This window comes from Lissotriton helveticus, chromosome 12 (assembly GCF_964261635.1).
Source record: "Lissotriton helveticus chromosome 12, aLisHel1.1, whole genome shotgun sequence".
In the NCBI taxonomy this organism is placed as follows: domain Eukaryota; kingdom Metazoa; phylum Chordata; class Amphibia; order Caudata; family Salamandridae; genus Lissotriton; species Lissotriton helveticus.
The window spans coordinates 769,801,100-769,825,231 of record NC_136073.1 but is presented as its reverse complement, the minus strand read 5'-3'; the positions used below and the strand labels follow the sequence as shown (position 1 = coordinate 769,825,231).

The window sequence follows — 24,132 nt, the reverse complement described above, 5'->3', positions numbered from 1 at the left end:
CTTCACCAATGTCAAACGCACAGTTGAACAGTCATCAAAAGGGGTAAAAATAATGGCAGAGGGATAATATTTTTTTTCTTGCAGCAGTAGCACGCCATACTGCACTTTGGGTGTTTATGTGTACTGTAAATGCCCCATGCTACTGTTATGTAATTTGAAGGTACTCAAATTACTGCCCTTAAAATCATGGAAGGCTGAGTTGGCCATGTCATGATTTAAATTCATGATCTCCAGGCTACAACAGCTGTCAGCTTCAGGGTTAACAAATTCAGCTATCTTCATGACTTGGATGAATAGATGCAGTATTAGAGGGACAGATAACACCCCACAGCAAACTACACAAATTCAAACACAGACCGACAAGCTGATAGACTCCCATGATCATAAACCTGCAAGCATGCAGGTACTAATGTGCCTAGGTCAACAGTCAGACAGATACCAATACACACTGACCAACGGTACTGTCACCTCTTCATACCCATCAAAAGACATGCAGATGTCCAGGCACAAGGACAGACAAGCATGTGAAGGAGCTTGTAGAGTATAAACATGATCTTAGCCATTCATGCAGACCAACATACATACAAGAAGGCTTCAATACCATAGAACAATAGACATCCATTACCCATGCCCTTGCAGGCACCTATGCACAGGCAAACAGCACACCTACAGTTACCCATATAAAGCGATGAACATATACTCATCCGCAGCCACTGTTCTGGCCTACATAGAGTAAAAGACAACACATATACTGTTGCAAATTATTGGTGGATTGGAAGAACGGATAGAGAGGGATGGGATGAGGGACCGATGGATGAATGGATGAACGTCGGATGGGTGTTTGGATGCTAAATGTTTTGATGGGTTATTTTATGCTATGGCTCTTAGGGCTGTAGTGCCCGGCTGGTCGCTATGTAGTGTTTCTACTATAATGTCATCAGCCACTCTTTCAGAGCTGGCTTCTACACTCACCCCACACCCATCCATCCCAAGTGTCACATGACATGTGACCCTGCTAATAAAGGAGGTCGGGTGCACGCGCCCTGGGCCCTGACTATTACAAGGGCTAAGCAAACCCATGGCTCAGCTCACTACACACATCCTCATCATGCAACCACTTCTCTCAACATGGAAAAAGGCCAAAACAATGCATTGGATCCAACTGTGGGGCAACTGAGGCTACTCAGCTTGCTTCTAAGATGAGATATGCCACCAGTCTTGGTAAGATTTGCATGTTTGCATCGATAAGGGTCTTTATGGAGCCCACTGCAGTGACCGCAGAAAGGGAGAGGATGTAGCCTTAAGGCTAGAGCGGTCGACCTCAAAGCTGGGGAACTGGGTTCGAGTCTCGGGCTCGGCAACAACGCTCAACATCCTGTGATTCTGGGCAAATCACTTAGGGCCATATGTAGGTAGCCCGATTCCGGTCGGTAACGTCCGAAATTACCGAATTTCGGCCATTACCAACTGGTATTTAGGGTTTCAGATGTAGGAGGCAGGTTTAAGGATTCGGTAATTTACCGAACGGTAATTTAAGGAATCGGTAAATTACTGAATTCTTAAAATACCAATTCAGTAAATTACTGAATCCTTAATGTAGGGAGCACTCAAGTGAGTTCATTTTTCCTTTAAGGATTCGGTATTTACCACCAACTACAAGTTGGTGGTAAACACTGAATACCTTTAAAAAAGCAATTATTTGTTTTTTTAAAAGTGCCATGTTGCAGACATGGGGCATGTATGTGTGCCACATGTGCACCCATGCACTATTCAGGGGTGCAACAGGGTGTCAATGTGACACCCTGCCACCCTTGAAAATGTTCCCCCTATTACCGATTCGGTATTTACCGAATCGGTAATAGTGAATGGCTTCCCATTCATTCCTATGGGCCTCCAAGCCCATAGGAATGAATGGGAATTACGGAATCGGTAATACAGAATATTACCGATTCGGTACAATTTACAGAATTTTTATCTACATACCATTTACCGAATCGGTAAAATTCAGTATTTTAGAATTGGTAAATGTAGATTACCTACATATGGCCCTTAATCTCCTGTGCCTAACAAGAAATGGATGTGTTCTTGTGTAACGAAACTAGTGCTCATGTAAAGCGCTCTGATACCTCATATCTTCAGGTCTAGTTTGCGCTATATAAAATAAAAAATAAAAAAGCAGTGGTATTATTTGCTCACATTCACTTGTCCATACACTCTGGGGCCATGATTGCTTTATCCCATATGGGCTCACCTGTGCATCTATGGTCTACCATCCGCTAAATTCTCTGGGACGACCCGAATACCAGTAGGTCTTCCCCACCCTCTCTGATGATGTAGTTTGCCCTATCCCCAATGGTCACCATGGTAATAACTAACATTATTGAGTCAATGCAAAGGTTTCTAATCCCGAACTCTCGCCTGATTAATTAGCTCATCACTCCCCTGGCCTGTGCACCTAGGTAAACATTCTGCTACCATGCACACAGAAAACTAACTAGAGAGAACATTGTCGAGTAGAGAAAAGGACTGAATGTCACCTCCAATTTGGTCCTTGGCCTGACTCAGAGAAATACTTTCGAAAATAAACTTCACTGCTCATGCTCCTCCAAATCTTGTTCTAGTTCAAATAGCAACAGTGCAGTGCACTTTGCATGCCCATTCCATCCTTGGCCTCTTGGATAAAGCTGTGCACCTGCACCGCAATCAAGCACTGCAATTTACCTCCTGTATTTATAGCACTAACAAATTGTAAATTGATACTTGTATAACGCACTACTCACCCGCAAGGGTCTCAAGGCACTTGTACGAATACCGCTGTGGAACCCATCCTGGCTTTCCCTGTGAGGTGTCCACTCCTGGGCACCCCCAAGGTGGAGGCTAGGCATCCTTAGCGTTGTGGGGGCCGCTGTGGAGATTAAGCAAGCTATTGCCCAGAGTTGCAGAGTGGGACTCCATGATTGGAATAGGCACCGAGGCGAGAATTATCAGGTCCGTGGAATTTTGAGCCCAAGACCCGCCGAGGCGGGGAATTGAACCTTGGTCCCGGGCTAGACCTCTGCATCAGGGTCTGCCGCTCTAACCATTGAGCCACACTTCTCCACTCCAAATGATTGTGCCATGGATGCCCAGTATGTAATATACTGTTCTGGCACTCCCTTTTACAATTCTAGGGAACCAGGTTTGCTAATCGAATCATTTGCATTGAAGCAATGTGCTCATTTGCTATAGGACTATCTGGCCTGACCTGATCTGGCAACACTAGTTAAAGGCTGTCTGTATGCATTAAAATCACTCGGTATATTTTCTACAAAGGATACACCTTTTTTTAATTCTAGTGAGAATTTCACATATTTGTTTTCTTCTCTTCAGAGGAATTTGATGTGTATTGTGAGTTAACATTTTCTGACAACATACATGAAAATAGCAAACCTGCTGTAATATAAATTATTTTAATCTGCCTGTCTCTCTCCTCGTTCACGAGCTAGGGCATGTTAAAAGGCTGTTTTTGGAATACTCTTGTTTAGAGTTGGAAGACTTAGAACTTCAGAAGACATCAGTTTGAGGCCACATGCCCTTAAAAACTGTGCAGGGGTTGGAGCCATATCTGGTTTGGGTTCGCTCACAACTTGGCAGGTTTTTACCGGCCAGGTGTAGGTTTAATCAATGCACCACTTCTTGGCAACCTCATGTGGGTGGGTACGGCCTGAGGCAAGGGCACCCTGCTGCTGTGACAATGTGTCTCCACAGGATATGCTGCATTTTATAATCTTTTGTCTTATTTCAGTTGACCGAGGATGCCCTTTTTAGGTCTCGGCCTAGCGTCCCCTTCCTAATTTCCCTCGTTGTCCCTCTGATCTGTAACAACGTGCACCCGCCTCTGTAATCCTCACATTGTCCCTCTCATCTGTAACAACGTGCACCCGCCTCTGTAACCCTCACTGTCCTCAGATCATTCTTACCGATCTGCGGGTTTCCCTTTCCCCCTGCAGTTCTTGAACATCATCCATGTTTCTCTGCCTCTCGTCACTTCTGGCAACAAATCTGAAATCAGTTGCCAAGAGCACCTGATTTTGGGCCACGCCCCTCACATACTGTTACCAGCATTAAACCCACCCACATTTGACATAATCGCGCTGAATTTTGCCTGAACTATTCCCACAATTCCGTTAGTGGTTTCACCTCTGAGTTTGGCCTGCCCCCCCTTTGGTTGTGCTTGCACTCCTGCCCCCCCTTGCTAGTTGTGCTTGCTCTCCTGCCCCCCCTCGTTGCTTGTATTGCTCTCCTGCCACCTCGTGCTTGCTGTCCTGCCACCTCGTGCTTGCTGTCCTGCCCCCTCATTGCTGGTCCTTGCTGTCCTGCCCCCTCGTTACTTGTGCATGCTGCCCTGCCCCCTCGTTGCTTGTGATTGCTCTCCTGCCCCCCCTCGTTGCTTGTGCTTGCTCTCCTGCCCCCCTCGCTGGTTGTGCTTGCTCTCCTGCGCCCCCTCACTGGTTTTGCTTACCCTCCTGCCCCCCCTTGCTGGTTGTGCTTGCTCTCCTGCCCCCCTCGCTGGTTGTGCTTGCTCTCCTGTCCCCCTCATTGGTTGTGCTTGCTCTCCTGCCCCCCCTCGTTGGTTGTCCTTAATCTCCTGCCCCCCCACCGTTGCTTGTGCTTGCTCTCCTGCCCCTGCCCCCTCGTGGTTTGTGCTTGCTCTCCTGCCACCTCATGCTTGCTGTCCTGCCCCCTTGTTGCTTGTGCTTGCTGTCCTGCCCCCTCGTTGCTCGTGCTTGCTCTCCAGCCCCCCCTCGTTGCTTGTGCTTGCTCTCCGGCCCCCCCTCATTGCTTGTGTTTGCTCTCCTGCCCCCCTCTTTGGTTGTGCTTGCTCTCCTGCCCCCCCTCGTTGGTTGTGCTTGCTCTCCTGCCCCCCTCGTTTTTTGTGCTTGCTCTCCTGCCCCCCCTCGTTGCTTGTGCTTGCTCTCCTGCCCCCCTCGTTGGTTGTGCTTGCTCTCCTATCCCCCCTCATTTGTTGTGCATACTCTCCTGCCCCCCCTCGTTGGTTGTGCTTGCTCTCCTGCCCCCACCCTCGTTGGTTGTGCTTGCTCCCCTGCCCCCTCGTTGGTTGTGCTTGCTCTCCTGCCCCCCCTCGTTGGTTGTGCTTGCTCTCCTGCCCCCCTCGCTGGTTGTGCTTGCTCTCCTGTCCCCCCTTGCTGGTTGTGCTTGCTCTCCTGCCCCCCCTTGTTGGTTGTGCTTGCTCTCCTGGCCCCCCCCTCGCTGGTTGTGCTTGCTCTCCTGCCCCCCCTCGTTGCTTGTGCTTGCTCTCCTGTCCCCCCATCGTAGCTTGTGCTTGCACTCCTGCCCCTGCCCCCTCGTTGGTTGTACTTGCTCTCCTGCCACCTTGTGCTTGCTGTCCTGCCCCCTCATTGCTTGTGCTTGCTGACCTGCCCCCTCGTTGCTTGTGCTTGCTCTCCTGCGTCCCCTCGTTGCTTGTGCTTGCTCTCCTGCCCCCCTCAATGCTTGTGCTTGCTCTCCTGCCCCCCCTCATTAGTTGTGCTTGCTCTCCTGCCCCCCCTCGCTGGTTGTGCTTGCTCTCCTGCCCCCCCTTGTTGGTTGTGCTTGCTCTCCTGCCCCCCTGTTGGTTGTGCTTGCTCTCCTGCCCCCCATCGTTGCTTGTGCTTGCTATCCTGCCCCTGCCCCCTCGTTGGTTGTGCTTGCTCTCCTGCCCCCCATCGTTGCTTGTGCGTGCTATCCTGCCCCCCCTCGTTGCTTGTGCTTGCTGTCCTGCCCCCTCGTTGCTTGTGCTTGCTCTCCTGCTTCCCCATCGTTGCTTGTGCTTTCTCTCCTTCGCCCCCCTCATTGCTTGTGCTTGCTCTCCTGCCCCCCTCGTTGCCTGTGCTTGCTCTCCTGCCCCCCCTCGTTAGTTGTGCTTGCTCTCCTGCCCCCCCCCTCGTTGGTTGTGCTTGCTCTCCTGCCACCTCATGCTTGCTGTCCTGCCCCCTCGTTGCTTGTGCTTGCTGTCCTGCCCCCCCCCGGTTGCTTGTGCTGGCTCTCCTGCCCCCCCCTTCGTTGGTTGTGCTTGCTCTCCTGCCCCCCTCGCATGTTGTGCTGGCTCTCCTACCCCCCCACATTGGTCGTGCTTGCTCTCCTGCCCCCTCCCTCGCTGGTTGTGCTTGCTCTCCTGCCCCCCCCCCTCATCGCTGGTTGTGCTTGCTCTCCTACCCCCCCTTGTGGGTTGTGCTTGCTCTCCTGCCCCCCCTCGTTGGTTGTGCTTGCTCTCCTGCCCCCCCCCCCTCGTTGGTTGTGCTTGCTCTCCTGCCCCCCCCCCCTCGTTGGTTGTGCTTGCTCTCCTGCCCCCCTTCGTTGGTTGTGCTTGCTCGCTCTCCTGCCCCCCCTCGTTGGTTGTGCTTGCTCTCCTGCCCCCCTTCGTTGGTTGTGCTTGCTCGCTCTCCTGCCCCCCCCTCGTTGGTTGTGCTTGCTCTCCTGCCCCCCCCTCGTTGGTTGTGCTTGCTCTCCTGCCCCCCCTCGTTGCTTGTGCTTGCTCTCCTGCCCCCTAGTTGGTTGTGCTTGCTGCCCTGCCCCCTCGTTCGTTATGCTTGCTCTCCTGCCCTGCTATTGGAATTGTAAATGACAATGCCATTTATTTATGTTGTAAAAACAAAAACATAAATAAAAATAATGTCATGAGCAATGCCAATAGCTCTAACTTTAAGAATGCCGAGACCATTGCATTGTAAATGCTTGTTAATTCCTTTGATGAAATCTTTTAATTTGGAACAAGTGTGACCTGCCCAGATGTATCTTCAGAAGCTCCCCACTGAGTACGCAATTTTTACTGTTTTATCTTTCTTACGAGCTGTCTAGCTGTCTAGGAGGACGAGACCTTATTCTGGGTGTCTAGGAGGACGAGACATGATTAACTGTTTTCATGTTCACAGTTTTTAAGAGTAACCACACTGTTTGTTTTTATCATCTATTAGTTTGATACTTTTGTCTTTGATCTGTATTCTTTTTTGTGATTTTATTTGCAGAATAAAGATATATATTGATTGAATCTGCCTGGCTCCCATTTTCATTACACCAGTTTACATTTCCCTGCAGACATGAATAGCCCATACAATAACTGAGATGTTGAGGACTTTAAAACCTAACAAAGCACTTTGATATGGATACCTTATTTCAGTATGACTTGCATGTGGCATTAGTAAACATGCCTGGCACCACAATGTATTCTTTGAAGGAAGGGGTTCTTTGTTTTAATACCATAACTAATGGAAAAAAACGGATTCTATATTAACATGTTTCAGCAGCTAAACCCCTTTCATCCTGCATGACACTACTTGGCCCTCTCCCCTTGCTGTACCAATTCACAAATCCACATTACACACCCCAGTTCCTTGATTTTTCATCTCCAGTATATTTAGTAAGAATACCAAGTGTGACATTGAGGCAAACCTAAGAGGAACCTCAGTCCATTTCGAATGAATATCTGGCTGATGATTGCCACAACTCACATGTTCACTATCACAACCGTTGACCTTCACTCCAGAACACATGGCAAGGGCAGCTCGCTCGTTGTTTATCACTCTAAACTGGACATACCCAGCAGTAAATTGACCTGATGGGAAAAAAAGACAAAAATATGTTAATCTGTAAGTAGACAACGTTGATACATTTTTGACTTTGACTACAGATTTTAAAATGTTGATATAAACAGAAAGCAACTGTTTGCCGGGTCTTTATGGTCAATTACCTTTGCACATGGCATCTAAAGTGGAACACAGGTACAAACACTGCACCTGTGCATGTTGCAGTAGCTTTTTCACCTGCATCTAGCATTTTAGCGTGCGCTGGGAATGAAGAGCGTGTTATCCCCACACCACGCTGTCTCTTAGTGTCACGTTTTAAACCGTCCCTGCTCTCCTCGGGGCAGGGTTGGACCACCCCTTCTAAAATCTGTGTACTATTATTCCCAGTGGGCCCAAAACCGGCCCCCACCTGTGCGGCGCACCGGGGGATTGCCCGTTGCCCGCTATAGCCAGTCCGGCCCTGGTTATTCCTCATTCTGGTTATTATAGTGACACAAAGCGGTGGTGACTCGATGACATTTCTGATAATGTTGTCCAATTGCTGGACTGTGTTCTGTAGCCTTCCACATTAAAAACTATAGCGAATCCTTCTTTTGTTCGCTATGCAGTGTTTTATTCAAAAAACTTTAGATATAAATATTTTGCCACATTTAGGACCAAATTGGTAGGGGGTCAGGCTAGGTTACAACATGGACAAGGTGGATTAAATACATTCAGCACCACTTCATGTAATAGAGAAAATGTCAACTATTGTCTATCACCAACTGAAGAAAAAATTGCGCACAAAAAATATGTATTTTTTTTGTTTGGTGCGTATACGCCTCTTTCGTAGTTTTCCGGAGGCAAAACACCATTGTGTGGCAGTTTATTGAACAAGATTTGTTGGATTATTATGTGCACAACCATGTGTTTACATTACGTTTTCCCCCTGTGATTCCAGCAGAATTAACTTTCTTTTCGAACATACGCTTAATGTTTTTTTCCCGCTTCTGTGCGTGTGCACATAAGGCTGACTCCCTTGTAGGAGTGAAGCTTTACACTGTGTGGTGAGTGTCTTACTGTCACACGAAGCACTTTGTAGGTTTATTTTCTGGAAACGTCTTAAAGTCAGTGGCGGCTCGCATAGGGCGTGCTGCGGGATGGTGATGCGGGCGGGAAGAGTCAGGGTGGGGGAGTAGTAAACTCGGACATACGACGGAACGGCGGAACTAATAATTACTCTCCTCCGTTCCGTCGTATGTCCAAGTTTACTCCCCCCCAACCTGCCCCACCTCACCGCCCCGCAGCACGCCCTATGCGTGCCTCCACTGCTTAAAGCCTGTTGCCATTGTACATATTCCATAATACAAGCAAGTAGAAAGCAAAGCTACTTTATGGTACAGTTGCTTTGAAAGCTTATAATATGGTATAGCATGCACTTTTTTCCCTACATGATCACTCCACTGCAAACAAAACAAGCACTGGCGTTGCCAATAGGTTTCGCATTTGGAAAGTTGGAGCTATTGGTTTTGTAAATGACATTTTATATTTATATATTGTTATTGACAATGCCAAAAACGATATATAAATATAAAATGTAATTTACAAAACCAATAGCTCCAACTTTCCAAATGCGAAACCTATTGGCAACGCCAGTGCTTGTTTAAAACGAGTCACGCGCCATTGAGTCACAGTTTGTATTCATGCGGTAACATCAAATATTGCATTTATGCGGTAACATCAAACATTGTATTTATGCGGTGACATCAAACAGCTCCCCTCGCACAGGGGCGGTCACTGCCTTCGTGGCTGGGGACAAGCAGATGGTCTGCCTGTTACCTGAATGCCTGTCTTTGACGCCTCGTGTTTAGCCTGTATCTGATACACATTGCTGGCGATGACAGCTATATTCCTTTAATTACGTCTACACCCCCCTTTTACCCTAATGATTCTCCATATCGACCAGTGCCGCTTTGGCTGGTCAGTCAATATCTCTTTGCAACAAATATCTGCGCGCGCTTTTTCTCGCAAGAAGACTGGTGCACTCATGCAACAAACGCGTTTGTAATAAGACATCGGGCAGCTCTGTTAGTCCCGTCATGTGTGTTTTGGACAGAGGGACATAACTTGACTTCGCGCTGTCTTCCAGCCTGGATATTACAATACATGGGAAGGCAGGGATGGACTTTCCCTAGAAGTGGATGCCTCCCCCGGAGTCACGTGCTCCCGTTTTGTTTTGAAAGGCTCCCTGACTCAGTACTTCTACCCAGATGTCAAGCAAATGTTTTGTTTTGTGCGCGTTCGCTTTTTTTTGGGATTGGTGATGGGGATGGTGGGCGGGGGGAGGGGTTGTTGAAGGGATCTAGGAGAAAGGGAGAGACAATTGCGGTGCTGTGCACGGATGAAACATCTTTTGTGAATAACACCAGCGCCAAAATCCGTTCCTAATTCTCCGTGTTCACTGCTAAGCCCTTGCTTTTTTTTCTCTCCCTGTCTAGAGGTCTAGAATCCGAGCATGCCGTGTTTATGAAAAAGTGCAGCGTAGGTTAAAACAGTGCCATTAAGATTTAATGGTGGAGCAGAGGAAGCGTGCTACTTAAATTAGTGCATCAGTGGGACGTTTCTTAGTGAATGTAATTTAATGATTTTTACACACTGACTCAGATTTTATAAACGGAGGTTTCTTTTTTCCCAAGTGATACATGTGAAGCGTCTGCTGGAGGATTTTCACATGCACAAATCTGACTTAATTAGGATCGTTTTCGCTAATTCCTTTAATGCTTCAGGGTGACTGCCCAATGACGTCAGCGTCAGTCATGCATGTGACAATAGGGTGATGTAAAATAAGCGTTCCACATGGGACACAGTCCCAGAAATATGTGAAATACGATGACATGGGGGTTCCCCGTACTGGAGCACCAGAGCTGTTTTCATTCAGACATGCATCTTCTCGCCCACCCTGCATAAGGATAAAAAAAATTCCAAGAATACAAACCTGTCACGTCCACTAACGAATGACAATCAGGCTCCAAGCAAGTAATCTGCATAAACCTCTATTAAAATGAATTGCAATCAATGCGAGTTTGGGTGTGTAATACCTCTCAAAGCTCTTGAACAATGGCATTTAGATGCCAGATTTACGTTGGTGGCGACCTCGACTGCAGAAGCTGTACGTTCGAGAAGTGTGAAGACAACAGCGAGCAATGGCGCTATCTTTATTATCGTCGGTTTGGGGGTCTCACCGTAGCGTGCTAGTAACCAGGGTTCTGTGAGTTGTTACGCCGCGCTACTACCCCTAGAGGGAGGCCAGTGGTGGGGGTGGGTGGGGGAGTTTTATCGGCTTCGAAACCCGCAATGTGACCACTGGCCCTTGGAGAACTGAAAGAGACATCAGACCCCGCTCGTACCAAATGCAGTCTGCAGATAATGATACAGCTGATGAAAGGTGGCAGCAGGGGCCACGGGCAGTCTAGGACACGAGATGGAACAATGAGGAGGCAGAATTTTGGGGGTAGAAATACACTAAACCACTGGATAAGAAGAATGCGAGCGAGGGGAGAACACGAAAGACAATTAGAGACAGAGAGAGGAAGGACAGTGGTGGGAAAATAGAGAGAGAGAGAAGTAGAGAGAAAGACACATTGCGACAAGGGAAGAATAAGATCGAGAAACAAATCGAGCTAGACAGTCGCGCTGAGAGTAGAGAGAAAGAAAGAGTGAAAAAAAGAGGGAGAGCAAATGGAAGAGACACAGGACAGAAAAAGCGAGGCTTAGAGAGAAAGAGACGACGAGGGAGGGAGAAGCGGAGTGTGAGCGAGGGTAGGAGAAGTGTGGCAGGCAGATGCGCGGAGGGAAGCCGGATGGGGGCGGGAGAGCCTGGTGGGGGGGGGCGGGAATGCGAGCGAGGGGAGGAGAAGTGTGTGGTGGGAAAATAGAGAGAGAGATAAGTAGAGAGAAAGACACATTGCGACAAGGGAAGCATAGACGGTCGCGCTGAGAGTAGAGAGAGAAAGAAAGAGTGAAAAAAAGCGGGAGAGCAAATGGAAGAGACACAGGACAGAAAAAGCGAGGCATTTATTTATTTATTTATTTAGCGATTTCTAGAGCGCCTGGTGACCCGGAGGCATCCCCGCGCTGAAACACTTGTAGAGACCAGAGGGGGAGAGGGACACTATTTTGGGATAGAGAGAAAGAGACAACGAGGGAGGGAGAAGCGGAGTGCGAGCGAGGGGAGGAGAAGTGTGGCAGGCAGATGCGCAGAGGGAAGCCAGATGGGGGCGTGAGAGCCTGGTGGGGGGGCGGGAATGCGAGCGAGGGGAGGAGAAGTGTGGCAGGGAGATGCGCGTGCTTGTGTGGTCACGTGACCCGCTTTTGTGGTCACGTGATCACATGCACTTTGAGAAAACCGCAGTAGTTTGACGAGTCGATCAAGCCCTTGAATTTTTGCCTATTACATTCGCAAGCGAATGATAATAGGCGAAACCTAAAAACATGAGTAAAAAAATTGTCATTTACAACGCCAATAGCTCTAACTTTCACAAACGCGAGATCGACTGCATTGCAAATGCTTGTTAATTTTGTCTCTCTCTTCGGATTTCTAAGGACAGCCCTAGTTCAGGAAGGGAAACTTGAGAAAGAGGGCATTAAGTGTCTGAGACTGTAACTTTAGCAACCGACTTGCCTTTATTACAATAACCACCCCCGTTTTATTGCATTACAGACCATGCCACAGAACATAAAAAGGAATAAAGATGTATCATACCTCGCCCATTTGGTGAGTACAAATCTGTGACCTTCTGGGCATTGCCTTTGTCGAAAACAATTGGCACAGCTGGGCCATTGCCAGTTGGGCAGCTTGCAATGCCATATCTTACCGGGTATTTCTGGAAACCAAGACAGGAGTAAAATGAGAAAAATAAACATAGCCATCACAGGACAATTCTTTCTCTATGAACATTTGCAAATAATATTTTGCCCCTGAAATGCTGCAACATTTGAGATGTGAGGTAATGAGTGAGAACCAGCGCTTGTAACCTGCACTTTAAAGGTTCAACATATAATGCTCCTATTTTCAAAGCCAATTACAAAAGTGCGGCTACTCTTAAATTTGAGCATTTTCAGAAATGCCTTCCTGCCATATATGAGTCAATGATCAATAATCAATGGGTTTGCAACTTGATAATTGTTTTAGACCATCTGGGACCTGATAGGGTAATGACTGGTTTTATAATATATGAAAAAAAGCTTGATTGTTTAAAAATTTTAATTACGGATGAAATTAACTATGTTATTACTTTAATTGATAATGACTATTGAAAATAGGTTTTTTATGTGGTACCTTTATGAACAGTTTGTATTTGTTCGAGTAAAGGTTTTGACTATGACTATGACTATGAGTCGCTCAATTGAATATGCAGGGCCTGATCGAGTGTTTAGCCGCTGGGATACTATTTCACTGAGGAGACACCTGCTGAGGAGAACCGGAAGCAGAACTCCAAATGTAGCTTTTCTCAGCCCTCTGTTGTGTGCAGGGCAGCTGCTGACAACTTAAGACGAATCAATAATCACCCCCAATATAGTGTGAACCAACCTAAAACAGTTTGTCTACACATTGCAAACCTATGCTCCACATTTTGGGGATAATGAAATGATGAAATGATTACGCACTTGTATAGCGCACGACTACCCGCAGGCATCTCGGCGCTTGTACGAATACCAACGAGGAACCCTTCCTGGCCTTTCCCTGTGAGGAGCCCACTCCTGGGCACCCCCATGGTAAATTCAGGCATCCTCAGCATTGTTGGGGCCGTTGTAGAGATTAAGCAAGCTATTGCCCAGAGGTGCAGAGTGGAACTCATGATTAGAATAGGCACCGAGGCGAGAATTATCAGGTCCGATGAAATTGAGCCCAAGACCCGCCGAGGCAGGAATTGAACCCTGGTCCCAGCCAGACTACTGCATCAGGGTCTGCCGCTCTAACCACTGAGCCACACTTCTCTACTACATTCCCCACATTTAACCAGGCCACCAGTTCATATTTTCCATTCAGTATGTTTTTCTTTATGTGCGGCCACTTCAGGCAGGGTTTAGGGTTACTTTATTAATCTTGTATTTCTTTTGAGCATTTTTTTAGTTTCAGTGATGTAATTTCTGGTGAATTTGTCAGTCAATGGTCCTGTGACACTACTTCTTTCCAAAATCATCAAAAATCAAATCTGTTCTCACACTTAAGATCACTTGTGTTGGGGCACGGGGGACAAAGTAATATTAAAGAGGGGTACTAGTATGTCACGTGCAGGATGCATCTCTATTGCCCCGAAGGCTCTCAGAATGAAAATTGATGACTATGGAGATTTTGTGGTTCTCCTGGTTTAGGATGATTTGCATTTCTTGACTCCAGGTGTAGATTCCAGAGCTTCATTTGATTTGCCTATTGCAAGTCTTTCAGTCTCAATTGTAGAGGGGCAAGTTAGGAGAGCGCAGGTGGGAGATTTCAAAGGATCTGCATGGTCGAAGGTCTTTCGTTGATGACATGGATTGCATCACCCCATAGCCAGCCACCAATGACATCATCAAGCTCAATTTGATGCTTTCTTACACACAGTGGCATCTTGGGAAGCATCCTGATAGCCAGACATCTTACTGGGCAAACCAGCATGCACCAGTGCCTTTGGTAAGACATGACTGGCAGGTTTGCAAGGCCTGTTTCATAGGTCATGATTTTGCTACTGAGTGGAATCAGGTTTTAAGGATTCGTGCTCTTGTAGTAGATAGTGGAGTTGTACTTGCGACAGCCTTCTTAACATATATTGGACAGAAAGCATTTTGCAAATCGAACTTTGGGTAGGCTTTCCAGTGTTTCTCTGGCGTAATTCTGAGCAATTGATGATAGTTCTTTGTGAAGGAACCTTAGTGTGCAAACAATTGTCCTTGAATGTTCTCAGTCCAGTATGGATCAACTCAAATCCCTGACCAATGGGGAAATGCTTCTTGGAACCAGGGTGAGAAGGGCTCCTGAAAAGTAATTCCAAAAGAGTCACAGGCTTTGGAAATCAAGACATGCACCATAGAGCAGCATCAAACATTTGATCTTTGTGCAAAAGCTCCAAGGTATAATATGTTTGCCATGTTCCAAATATTCCTACCACACTTATTTCATATCTGCGCCATTGACTAATGTGCCATAATGGGAAGACATGTTATGTTGCGATGACAAAGAACCTCACTTTGGATCACAAAATGTTTCCCTTAGCCAAATAGATGTAGGTTATCTAATAGAGATCCCTGCATGTCTAAGTGATTAATTTCTGAAATTCTGTGCCTGCACACATGAGCACCAAGTGTCAGCTTTATCAATTCCAGAGAACAGTATAGGTCTACCTCTTCCATTGTGCTTATGATTGTGAGAGGATCTACATTTCTTGTCTACAAGACGCTCGCCTGGCCATGCACATTTGGCCTGTCTTGACCTCTGGTATGGAAAAGATGTCTAGGGATAGAGAGCAGGTCAACCCGCGGGTGTCGCCATTAACAAAGATAAGTGGGGAGGGTGAGGGGAGCATAGGAGGGAAGGAGAGTGTGTGGGGGCATGTTAATAATAATATATAAAATATTTACCTGATGCTGTTGGCCGCCTCCCGCATCACTTCGTTCCTGCTGGCCTCTTCCAGGGACCCAGCATCCCCTCGGACAGACTCCTAGCTAATCCCTGTGCTGCAGAGCAGCACAGGGATTGGCCTGAGAGGGCAAGAAAGACAACCTACTCAGGTCATGGAGTTGTGGAGCTTCTCCAGCCCGGCTGCCGAATGCTGCCGGGCTGGAGAAACTCAAGTGCACATGTGTGTTTTGGTCGGCCTGAGACGGCAAGCCAAATATACATGAGCACTTAGGGAGTGCACAAGCACTTCTCCTCCACCCTCCCATGCCATGCCCCTCCATGCACAAGCTGGTGAAGAGCCAGCAAACGAAAAATAAAATGATGCTAGAGCATCTTTTTATTTTTCGTTTGCTGGCTCTGCAGCAGGCAGTTGGGCGACGCTCCTCCGCCATTGCAGAGGAGCCACCACTGAGGCCAACATATTCTAATGCTTCATCATCTACTCACATTTCGCTCATACCCTTAAAGAACTATGAAGTGGCAAAATCATTGGCAAACAGTGCTATACAAAAAGAACAATAACTAAAATAAATCCTTTGTGCCTTGGTGAGCCTTAAACTCTATATCTACTCCTCATCATATGGGCCTTCTCAAAGGTTTGGTCCTGATGACTCTGGCCTCTTCATCTGTATACTGCCTTCCTGTGTGATTTTACATCCTCATTTGAATTGGTCTACCTTCTGCTTGGTGTTGGCATCTGAATCATTTTAATTCTGATTCTTAACCCGTTAACCGCGGTGTACAATCCGCTGCGGTGCGGGCGTTTCCTTGCGCAGGCGGGGCTGTGTCCACCAACGGACGTGCGCAGCACTACGGAGGTAGTGCTCACGACGGCCGTTGGCCGATGCATGCAGCAAATGGGTTAAGCACACTCAGCTCACTGTTACTCATTATTGATTGGTGAATGTATCATTCTTCCAGCCCATCCTATTAAACAAGAAGCTTCATTTATTTTCCTTTACTTCACCTACAAAAGTATTTTAACTCCTTTCTTTCTTGGAACACAGTAGTCTTGTCTCTCATCTTTCACCTCCTCACAATCTGCATGGTCCTACCCACCATGTATCTATCTGAACGCGACTGTGACTAAATCCTGGATGATTGGAAGAGTCTCGGCAATGACCTCTCACACACTAAATTCTTACAAGTTGAGATTGACCTTAACTATTTCACCTTTACTCTGTTTAATTGATCACATGCAACCACCAACTCCTGTTTTCACCTCCAGACAACCTGTCTTTCAATTAAATTACAAAGAGTTCAAATCACATTTTAGCTTGCATGTTCTATCTCAGTCTGAAAATCTGTCTGCACTCCCAGTGCCCTTCCATTCACAAAGCCTTAGTGTATGAGGCTCCTTATTTTTCTCCAGATTTCAAAACTTTACTCTCATAAAGTTCTTACACTAGGACACCCTCCCTTGGATTTAAGGCATTATCACCTCCTGGCTTACATTCAGAGTCATTCCCAAAAACCACCTCTTTCTCCAAGAGGATTCTGACTTGAACTCATCTCATCCTGTTTGACAGTGTGAGAACTCATCACAGTACTGGCTCCTCAGGAGAAAGTGGAGCACAGTCCCCAGCAAAGCAGTCCATAAATCTGCACTCAAGGGCTCTTGAGCATCCTGATAACCAATTTAACTCCAGATAAACTCATTCAAGTTTTTGATCACACTGAAATTATTTATGTATATTTTCTTTGTAAATAAGCAATGGTGTATTTTACCTTTAATCATGTATCACTGCACCCTGCAACTCCATTACAGTCGATCTGTTTCAGACTTTTGTGAACAGCTTGTTGATGATTGTGCAGTGTTTCTTGTAGAATTACTTGAGCTACCTAATCCATACAAATATATCACAGATAAACACTGAAAAGGGAGTGAGGGTCAGGGGGATTCCCTATCACACACCTCTTTTTGGCGCCAAAAGTCAGTCAGAGAAACTTTGCTGTCCATTAATTCTCCCAAGTGCAAAATGTCATTCCAATTGCAGAATTGGTAGAACTTGGCAACCCTGCGTTATTCTTGTAATGCGGAATTCTGGCTAAATGCCGCCAATCGGCACATAGCTGAACTTTTACTAACGTAAGGCTCCAGAAATGCCAGCTGTTGAGCGTAGGCAAGATTTGGCCTCCCCTAGAGTGGTTTCCGGTCACTAGGAAGACTTCAAGCACGATTTTAAACTTGGGCGATCGCGTGTGTTTGCAATCAGAGCACGGCTTCCTGAGTAGATTTTCTACTCAAGTGGCAGCAAAAACAAGTAGAATGGCCGCAGACTCTTGCAAACCGCGTAGTGCCGCTACCAGCACTGAATCGTAGTACAACCAGTGTGATGTGCATATTTCCATCCATTGGCAGAACTCCGCAGAATCTCGCAGAGTAATTATGTAACTACGTCAAATTCCGTGGAGTCCAACCCTATCCATAAGATCACATTCAAAGGTGTTCCTATTTACTCTTGTCTTAATCAATTTACCTGAATAACTACCTTGCTTTGGAGTGTTCGGTAAAGTAAAACCAATAAAGTATGTAAATATTTGGTGGATTTGGGAGCTAACATCCCAGCCCACCTTCTTCCTGAATCCGGCTATTTTGGTGATTTGTGTCTCTTTCAGATTTCACTTCCTATTTGTAAAGAGACAGATGAAATGAAAGCCTATGTATAACATTAACAGGACAACTTAACAATAAACCAAAGGGGGGGGCGTGGCTAGCCACGGAGTAAGATGGGCACAACTTAGTCAGCTCCACCAAGCCGATCCTGAGTTTCTGCCCGTAAATCCGTAAATCATCCGTCACAAGGCCTTGATCTACGCACAGGAAGACTGGGGAGCCTGCGGTGTTTGGAGAGTCCGGGTAAAAGATCCTGGTTGTCCAAAAAGATTGGACTGGCAAGCGGAGCTACGTGCAGGCCCAAAGCCGCGGGCTAAATTGAGGAGACGCTGCCACAACACTGTGACCTACACGTCTACACGGCGGCGAATACCCAGGGGCTGGGTCCGAAGGTCTCAACCAGGCGAGAGGGTGACGCTCAGAACGTGGGGCATGATTGGCACCAAAATACCCGGATGCTGGAGAGCGGTCTCTGTGAGTGGAATGCAGCCGGGAGGAGTGGCGCAGTAGGCCCGGGTGTGTCTGGCCCGCTGGGGGCGTGCTTGCACTTAACTCTGTGCATCAAAGACTGCCCATGGAGAGACTGATCGGGGGCATCCATTCTCCCTCAGTCTTGCTGGATCAGACACTGGTCGTAGACTGAGGCCTGCACAGAGGGAGCAGCACCTATCAGGCACCACTAAGCACTAAACGGCTCGGAGGCTTTTGGTGGTGAGCGGACAGAGAGAATTGCCCCCTGAGGAGGCACGTTGAGTGCACGATGGACAGGGAGTGAGCTAGCACGCCCCGGAAGGGGGGCTGAGGTTGGTGGCCTGTTTTCTGGCCCAACCCTGGGACTGATAGACCCTGAGAGAACCGCCTAGTCCAGGCCTATTGGAGGCATAGGGCCCTGAATAAATGTATCGACCCACAGTAAGTGTGGAACAGAGAACTCAGCACTGAGAATGCTGAGAGACAAGGACCAAAGCCTGATAGACACACCCGATGTGCCAATTGTGGAGGGGGCTTCCAGGGAGGCCACAGCAAGAATCCGGACAGGCCGTCAGACATGTGGAGTGGTCTGGGCAGGTGGCAGAGAGTACTGCCGGAGGCCTGGGCCCCCCACCCCTGTGAATACAGACAGAAGGTGCTTGCGCGGCAAGAGGAAGAACAATGACAGGAGGAAAGGGACTCCGCAGTGGCCAGTAGATAAAATTGGATATAAACACATTGCCCAAGGAGTTAATGGGTGACTGGCGGTGGAGGAGGAGGACAGTGCCCTCTCTTCGTCACCACCCGCAACAGAGCCTACTCTATCCGATATCATGACTGCGCTGCAGGGAATGCGGTCGGACCTGGCTGGGAAAATTGACAAGTGTCACCTCTGAAGTAAAGCACATTAGTGCAGACCTGAGAAACATGAGTGCCAGAGTGACAGAGGTAGAGGAAGTCAGAACTGTATTAGTGACTGACACGAAAATACTTCAAGGGAAAGTACAGGATCTCATCGCCACAACCAAAGCCCTGGAAGCGATGCTGGAGGATCAGGAGGGCCACTCCCATTGCAATAATGTTCATAATATTGGTGTCCCAGAGAGGGCGGAGGGACCGGCGGGGGTCCTTTTTGTAGAGCATCTCATATTAAAGACACTGAAACCCAAGGGTTGTCCAAATACTTCTCCATGGGGAGAACCCACAAAGTCCCGGGCACATAGCCAAGACTGGGGGCAATGTCGTGCCCCATCATTGTCCGGATTCTCAACTACCGGGACAGAGACGCAATCCTGCAGATGGCCCGCGGGGCACCACCAATCAAAATAGATAATGCAACTATCACTCTATTCCAGGATTTTACAATAAAAGTGCAGCAGGCGCAACAAACATTTCTCAATGTTAGGAAAGCATTGAGAGCCAAAGAGATCAAGTACTCCATGCTGTTTCCTTCAACCCTTTGAGTATCGGCAGAGGGTAAAGTATGGAGGTTCCCCACCTCAGAGGAGGCCTGGGAGTGGCTTGATGGATGGCGAACTGGGTACGACAACGAAGTATGAACTGAGGCGATAGAGGAATGGAGGGGTGGGGAACACAGGCTGAACCTGGATGGTGGTGGCCGCTGCCCGGAGCCTCTCAGGCAAGCCTAGACAACCAATGATTATGGGAGGACTGAGACCAGCATTTGGGAGACACAGAGCAACTCCTTGGATTCTGTGATACTGATGAGCACCGCTAATTCAGGAATCCGGCACAGAAGATGGACTCTAGAGACACTGATAAGCATAACATTTGTATTTGTCACCAGTACACCTATTGTAGACCTAAAATACAGACATGTGACTATTTTCCAGGGTGATACAGACTGAGCCTCACAAGCAATATCATGGGGGACTAGGGGCTCAAGGGCGGGTACATTTATGGCTTAAGCCCAACCAATGCTTGTTAGTTCAGTTTAGGGTCGACAGGCGCACTGCAAGTTGGGGGGCTGGGAAGCGCCGGATTCACTATGCAGGGTAGCAGGGAGGGGAAAGTTACAAATTAGAGGGTTAGAAATTGTTAAGTTTAATTTCACACATAGCAGATGTACCACATTAAGACAAGTTGAGAAAGGAAGTCGGGGGAAGGGGAAAGAATACCACTCCTCGCACCGCTAACTGGGCAGCACCAGTAGAGTATCCAAGAATCGCACTACAGGAAACCTATATACACTTGGACCATCGATATGGCCTCGCTGGGGTCACCCATTAGACCCCGCAGAATGCGGAATACCCTTGCGATCATGACATGGAATGTTAATGGCCTGGGAAATACAGTTAAACGCACAATGGTAATGCAATATATATGAAGGCAATCCCCAGACATAGTCCTACTCCAAGGAACACACCTGCTGGAAAATACACGTAAAGCACTAGACAGATTTGCGTACAAGTTATCAGTGCATGCTGGATTTACCACTGGCTCTCGGGGAGTGGGTATACTTATTAGAACCACGCTACCATTCACACCCCAGAAAACTTGGCAGGACTGTCTGGGAAGATATATGGCCATTACGGGGACTTGGGAGGGCCAGGCTGTCAATCTGTGCTCAGTATATGTGCCACGCAAGCTGCACTCAAATACATTACCCGACTTAAACGCACCACTCCTGGAACTTCCCTATGCAGTGTTGGTACTGGGTGGCGATTTCAACGCAGTATAGATCCCTCTAGAGATAGATTGTCAAATACGGGGAAAGGACTCAGGGAATGATGTCCTTAAATCATTCATAACATCCCTAGGGCTGGTAGACTTGTGGCGAGAACATAACCCCCTAGCCCAACAATACACTATTTTCTCTGCCTCACATGGAGGGTATTCATGGCTGGATTAAATTCTAACACACTCTGGTACGACCAACAAATTTAGGGAGCAAATACACAGGGCGAGAGGTATATTGGACCACTCACCAGTTAAGGTGCGAATGATAGGATCACTTAAAACTAATGTCCTACTGCCACGTATAGACCCCGGGTTGCTTAGGGACAAAAAGATCATGGATAACATAAGAGAATGGCAGAACATTACTTCCGTGAAAACCAGGGGACCGTAGAATCACCCAGTGTACTATGGGAAGCGTATAAAACTGTTATAAGGGGACACGTGCAGGCACTTGCAGGGGGACAGAGGAAAGAGCGGCAACTTCAATATGAAGCGCTCGGAAGAAAGCTTGCCAACCTAGAAGCAGCGATTGGGACACTGGGGAGGTGCATCCACACACCAGTGACTTACTCCGACTAAAGCAACAGGAGCTGCGCAATATAGCAGAAGGAAAGACTAGGGATTATGCCATAGCAAGGAGACTATGTGAAATAGGGGATAAGGCCATCAAGCCTTTGGAATGGCTGGAAAAAAGGGACAAAGAAATAAATTGGGTGCAAAAGATAAATGACCCGAATGGAGTCGCCAAACAGGTGATAACATAGCTGCAGCTTTTGCACGGTATTACGAGCAGTTATATGAGCCCTCCTCGGTAAGAACTAAGCTGGTTTGCTCCAAATTCCTTAGAGACTCCAACCTCCCAGTGCTGTCACAGGAAGATAGAAACGACCTAGATGACGAGCTCACTGCAGAAGAAATAAGTAGTGCAATTAGAGCCCTGTAGTTGGGCAAGGCGTCTGGCCCCAATGGCACACTGGCCGAACTCTATTGAGGGATCACAACCCTGGTGGCCCCCTATAGTGTAGATATGTTTAGGGATTCACTGGATCAGGGAGAACTCTCAGAAGACCAAAGACAGGCCACGATAGTGGTGATCCTGAAACAAGTCAAACCGCTCAAGGATTGTTCCTCCTATAGGCCAATGTGGGGGCAAAGGGTCCTGGCCAAGGTCCTGGCAACCAGACTCACCAGAGTAATAACTAACTTGGTCAACCACAACCAATCTGGCTTTATGCAACATCGATGTACGCGACTGAACTTGCAGCGACTCTACGGAGCCCTGCAGGCGTCCAGGGATGAACCAAACCTCAATGCCCAGTTGCTATCTCTGGACACCCGTATGGTTGTTCGATAGCATAACGTGGAACTACGTTTTTGCGACGTTGGAGTGGTTTGGCTTTGGTCCCGGATTTTGCGCCTGGGTCAAGTTACTATACACAAGACCATTGGCCAGAGTGAAGGTGAATGGAGTGGTTTCTGGGCAGATTGCGCTGAAAAAGATTACGAAGCAGGGATGCCCACTCTCGCAAATACCCCTTGTGGAATAGATAAGAAGGAACCCGATGGTGAGAGGAATACCGATGGGGAGAGAGTGGGAGGAAAACATCTCACTGTATGCAGACGATATATTATTATACACCACCGAACCTAGATCAACTATTCACCGTACCCCTTATATATTTTAGTTGGTTGAGAGCTACTCGGGCTACCAGATTATTTAGGATAAATCCCTAGCTTTCACGATGACAAGGGAAATACCGACAATGCCCCCCAGTGGGATTGTAATAGAGGTGAGGGATACTTTTAAATACTTGGGCATTGTGATCTCCTGCACACAAGCAGACTTTCTGGAGGACAACCTCTTCCCCCAACTGCATGGATTGTGGAAGGATGCATACATTTTGGAAGGATGTGGCACACTGGAGAATGCTGCCGCTCTTACTTATGGACAGAGTAGCCCTCTTTAAAATGATGGCGCTGCCTCGCCTTCTCTATATCCTACAAAATACCCCGTACAAAATCCATGCAGAGTTTTTTCGTAAAATAGACACACAAGTGAGACTACTGCTATGAAATGGGGGAAATTCTAGAATCGTGCTGCATAAGCTACAGAGAGGGATCTATGAAGGGGAGCTGGCAGTCCCGGACACCCGTAAATACTACTGGGCTGCACAACTTGTAACCCTTAATGATTGGGTGTTTGCGGGCAGGGAGGGGCCAGAATACTGAATGGGTCACTACTCGAAGGGTCAAAAAGGATATCTCGATGCACTACATACTAAGAGCCAGGCGAGTTAGCTACCGAACCATGAGAACTCAGGGGATGAAGGTAAGATAATTCATTTTTAATTTATACAATTTATAACTGCCACAGTTGATTAATAATGTATGTAATACATCTGCAAATTCAATAAAAAGATTTTTTTTTTTAAACAATAAAGTAAAGTGCATTTCTGTATCTTGGTAGAAGCTACAACTTTATTGTAAATGAAGGCACCAGAAAATCCACACAGAACATTCCCCTCTGACTTTACCTCATAAAGATGGAACAGGTTCCCTCCTTCAGCTGGAAGAAAGCCAGTCTCTGTGTGGTATCTCAGTAAAGCGTCGTTTCTCCAGTCTTTCATCGGTGTGACATTTGGCACGTGCCACACAGCCAGGTCCTTTGCTTTGATATCATAGTAGCCAGGATTCTGTCAACAAAAATACATTTGCACATTTATCAAATTACATACAATAAAGTTTCACTTGTGACCAAACTGCTCCTAATCAATCGCTTATATCGCTTAAGACATTTTGGGGAAACAAATAGAATTTCTGTAGAACAATATATAACCATCATTGATGTTCAGTTATTGCCCTTCATGACTTGCTTAGATCGAAACTAGACTCATTATATGCCCTTTCTTTAAACCACAATAATCTTGGTAATTTTCTAAAGAAGCACCTTCACTGCTTCATTTATTTCTTTTTTTGCATGTTTTCGAGTCCATAAGAAATCAAAAGATCAACAATAATATGAAGTAGGCAATCTTCCATTTATTGTATTTTGCTTAAACTATACCTTCCTGATTTGGAATCTTGGAAGAATTCTTATGTTGGTGGATATGCAGAACTAGTTCCCTTCAAGGCCTCCCTGAGCTCCT

General features: G+C 47.1%; 1 protein-coding gene across 1 annotated transcript in view; it reads right to left on the bottom strand.

The window, feature by feature from the left end:
* LOC144797727 (intelectin-1-like) overlaps window positions 1–24,132 on the bottom strand; it is a 62,440-nt gene that overhangs the window by 6,717 nt on the left and 31,591 nt on the right. The window contains exons 5-7 of the mRNA XM_078668467.1: window positions 23,521–23,679; window positions 12,304–12,424; window positions 7,488–7,591 (exon numbers count right to left, since the gene is read on the bottom strand). Coding sequence (XP_078524593.1) covers window positions 7,488–7,591; window positions 12,304–12,424; window positions 23,521–23,679 — 384 coding nt within the window. The remainder of the gene's footprint in view (window positions 1–7,487; window positions 7,592–12,303; window positions 12,425–23,520; window positions 23,680–24,132) is intronic.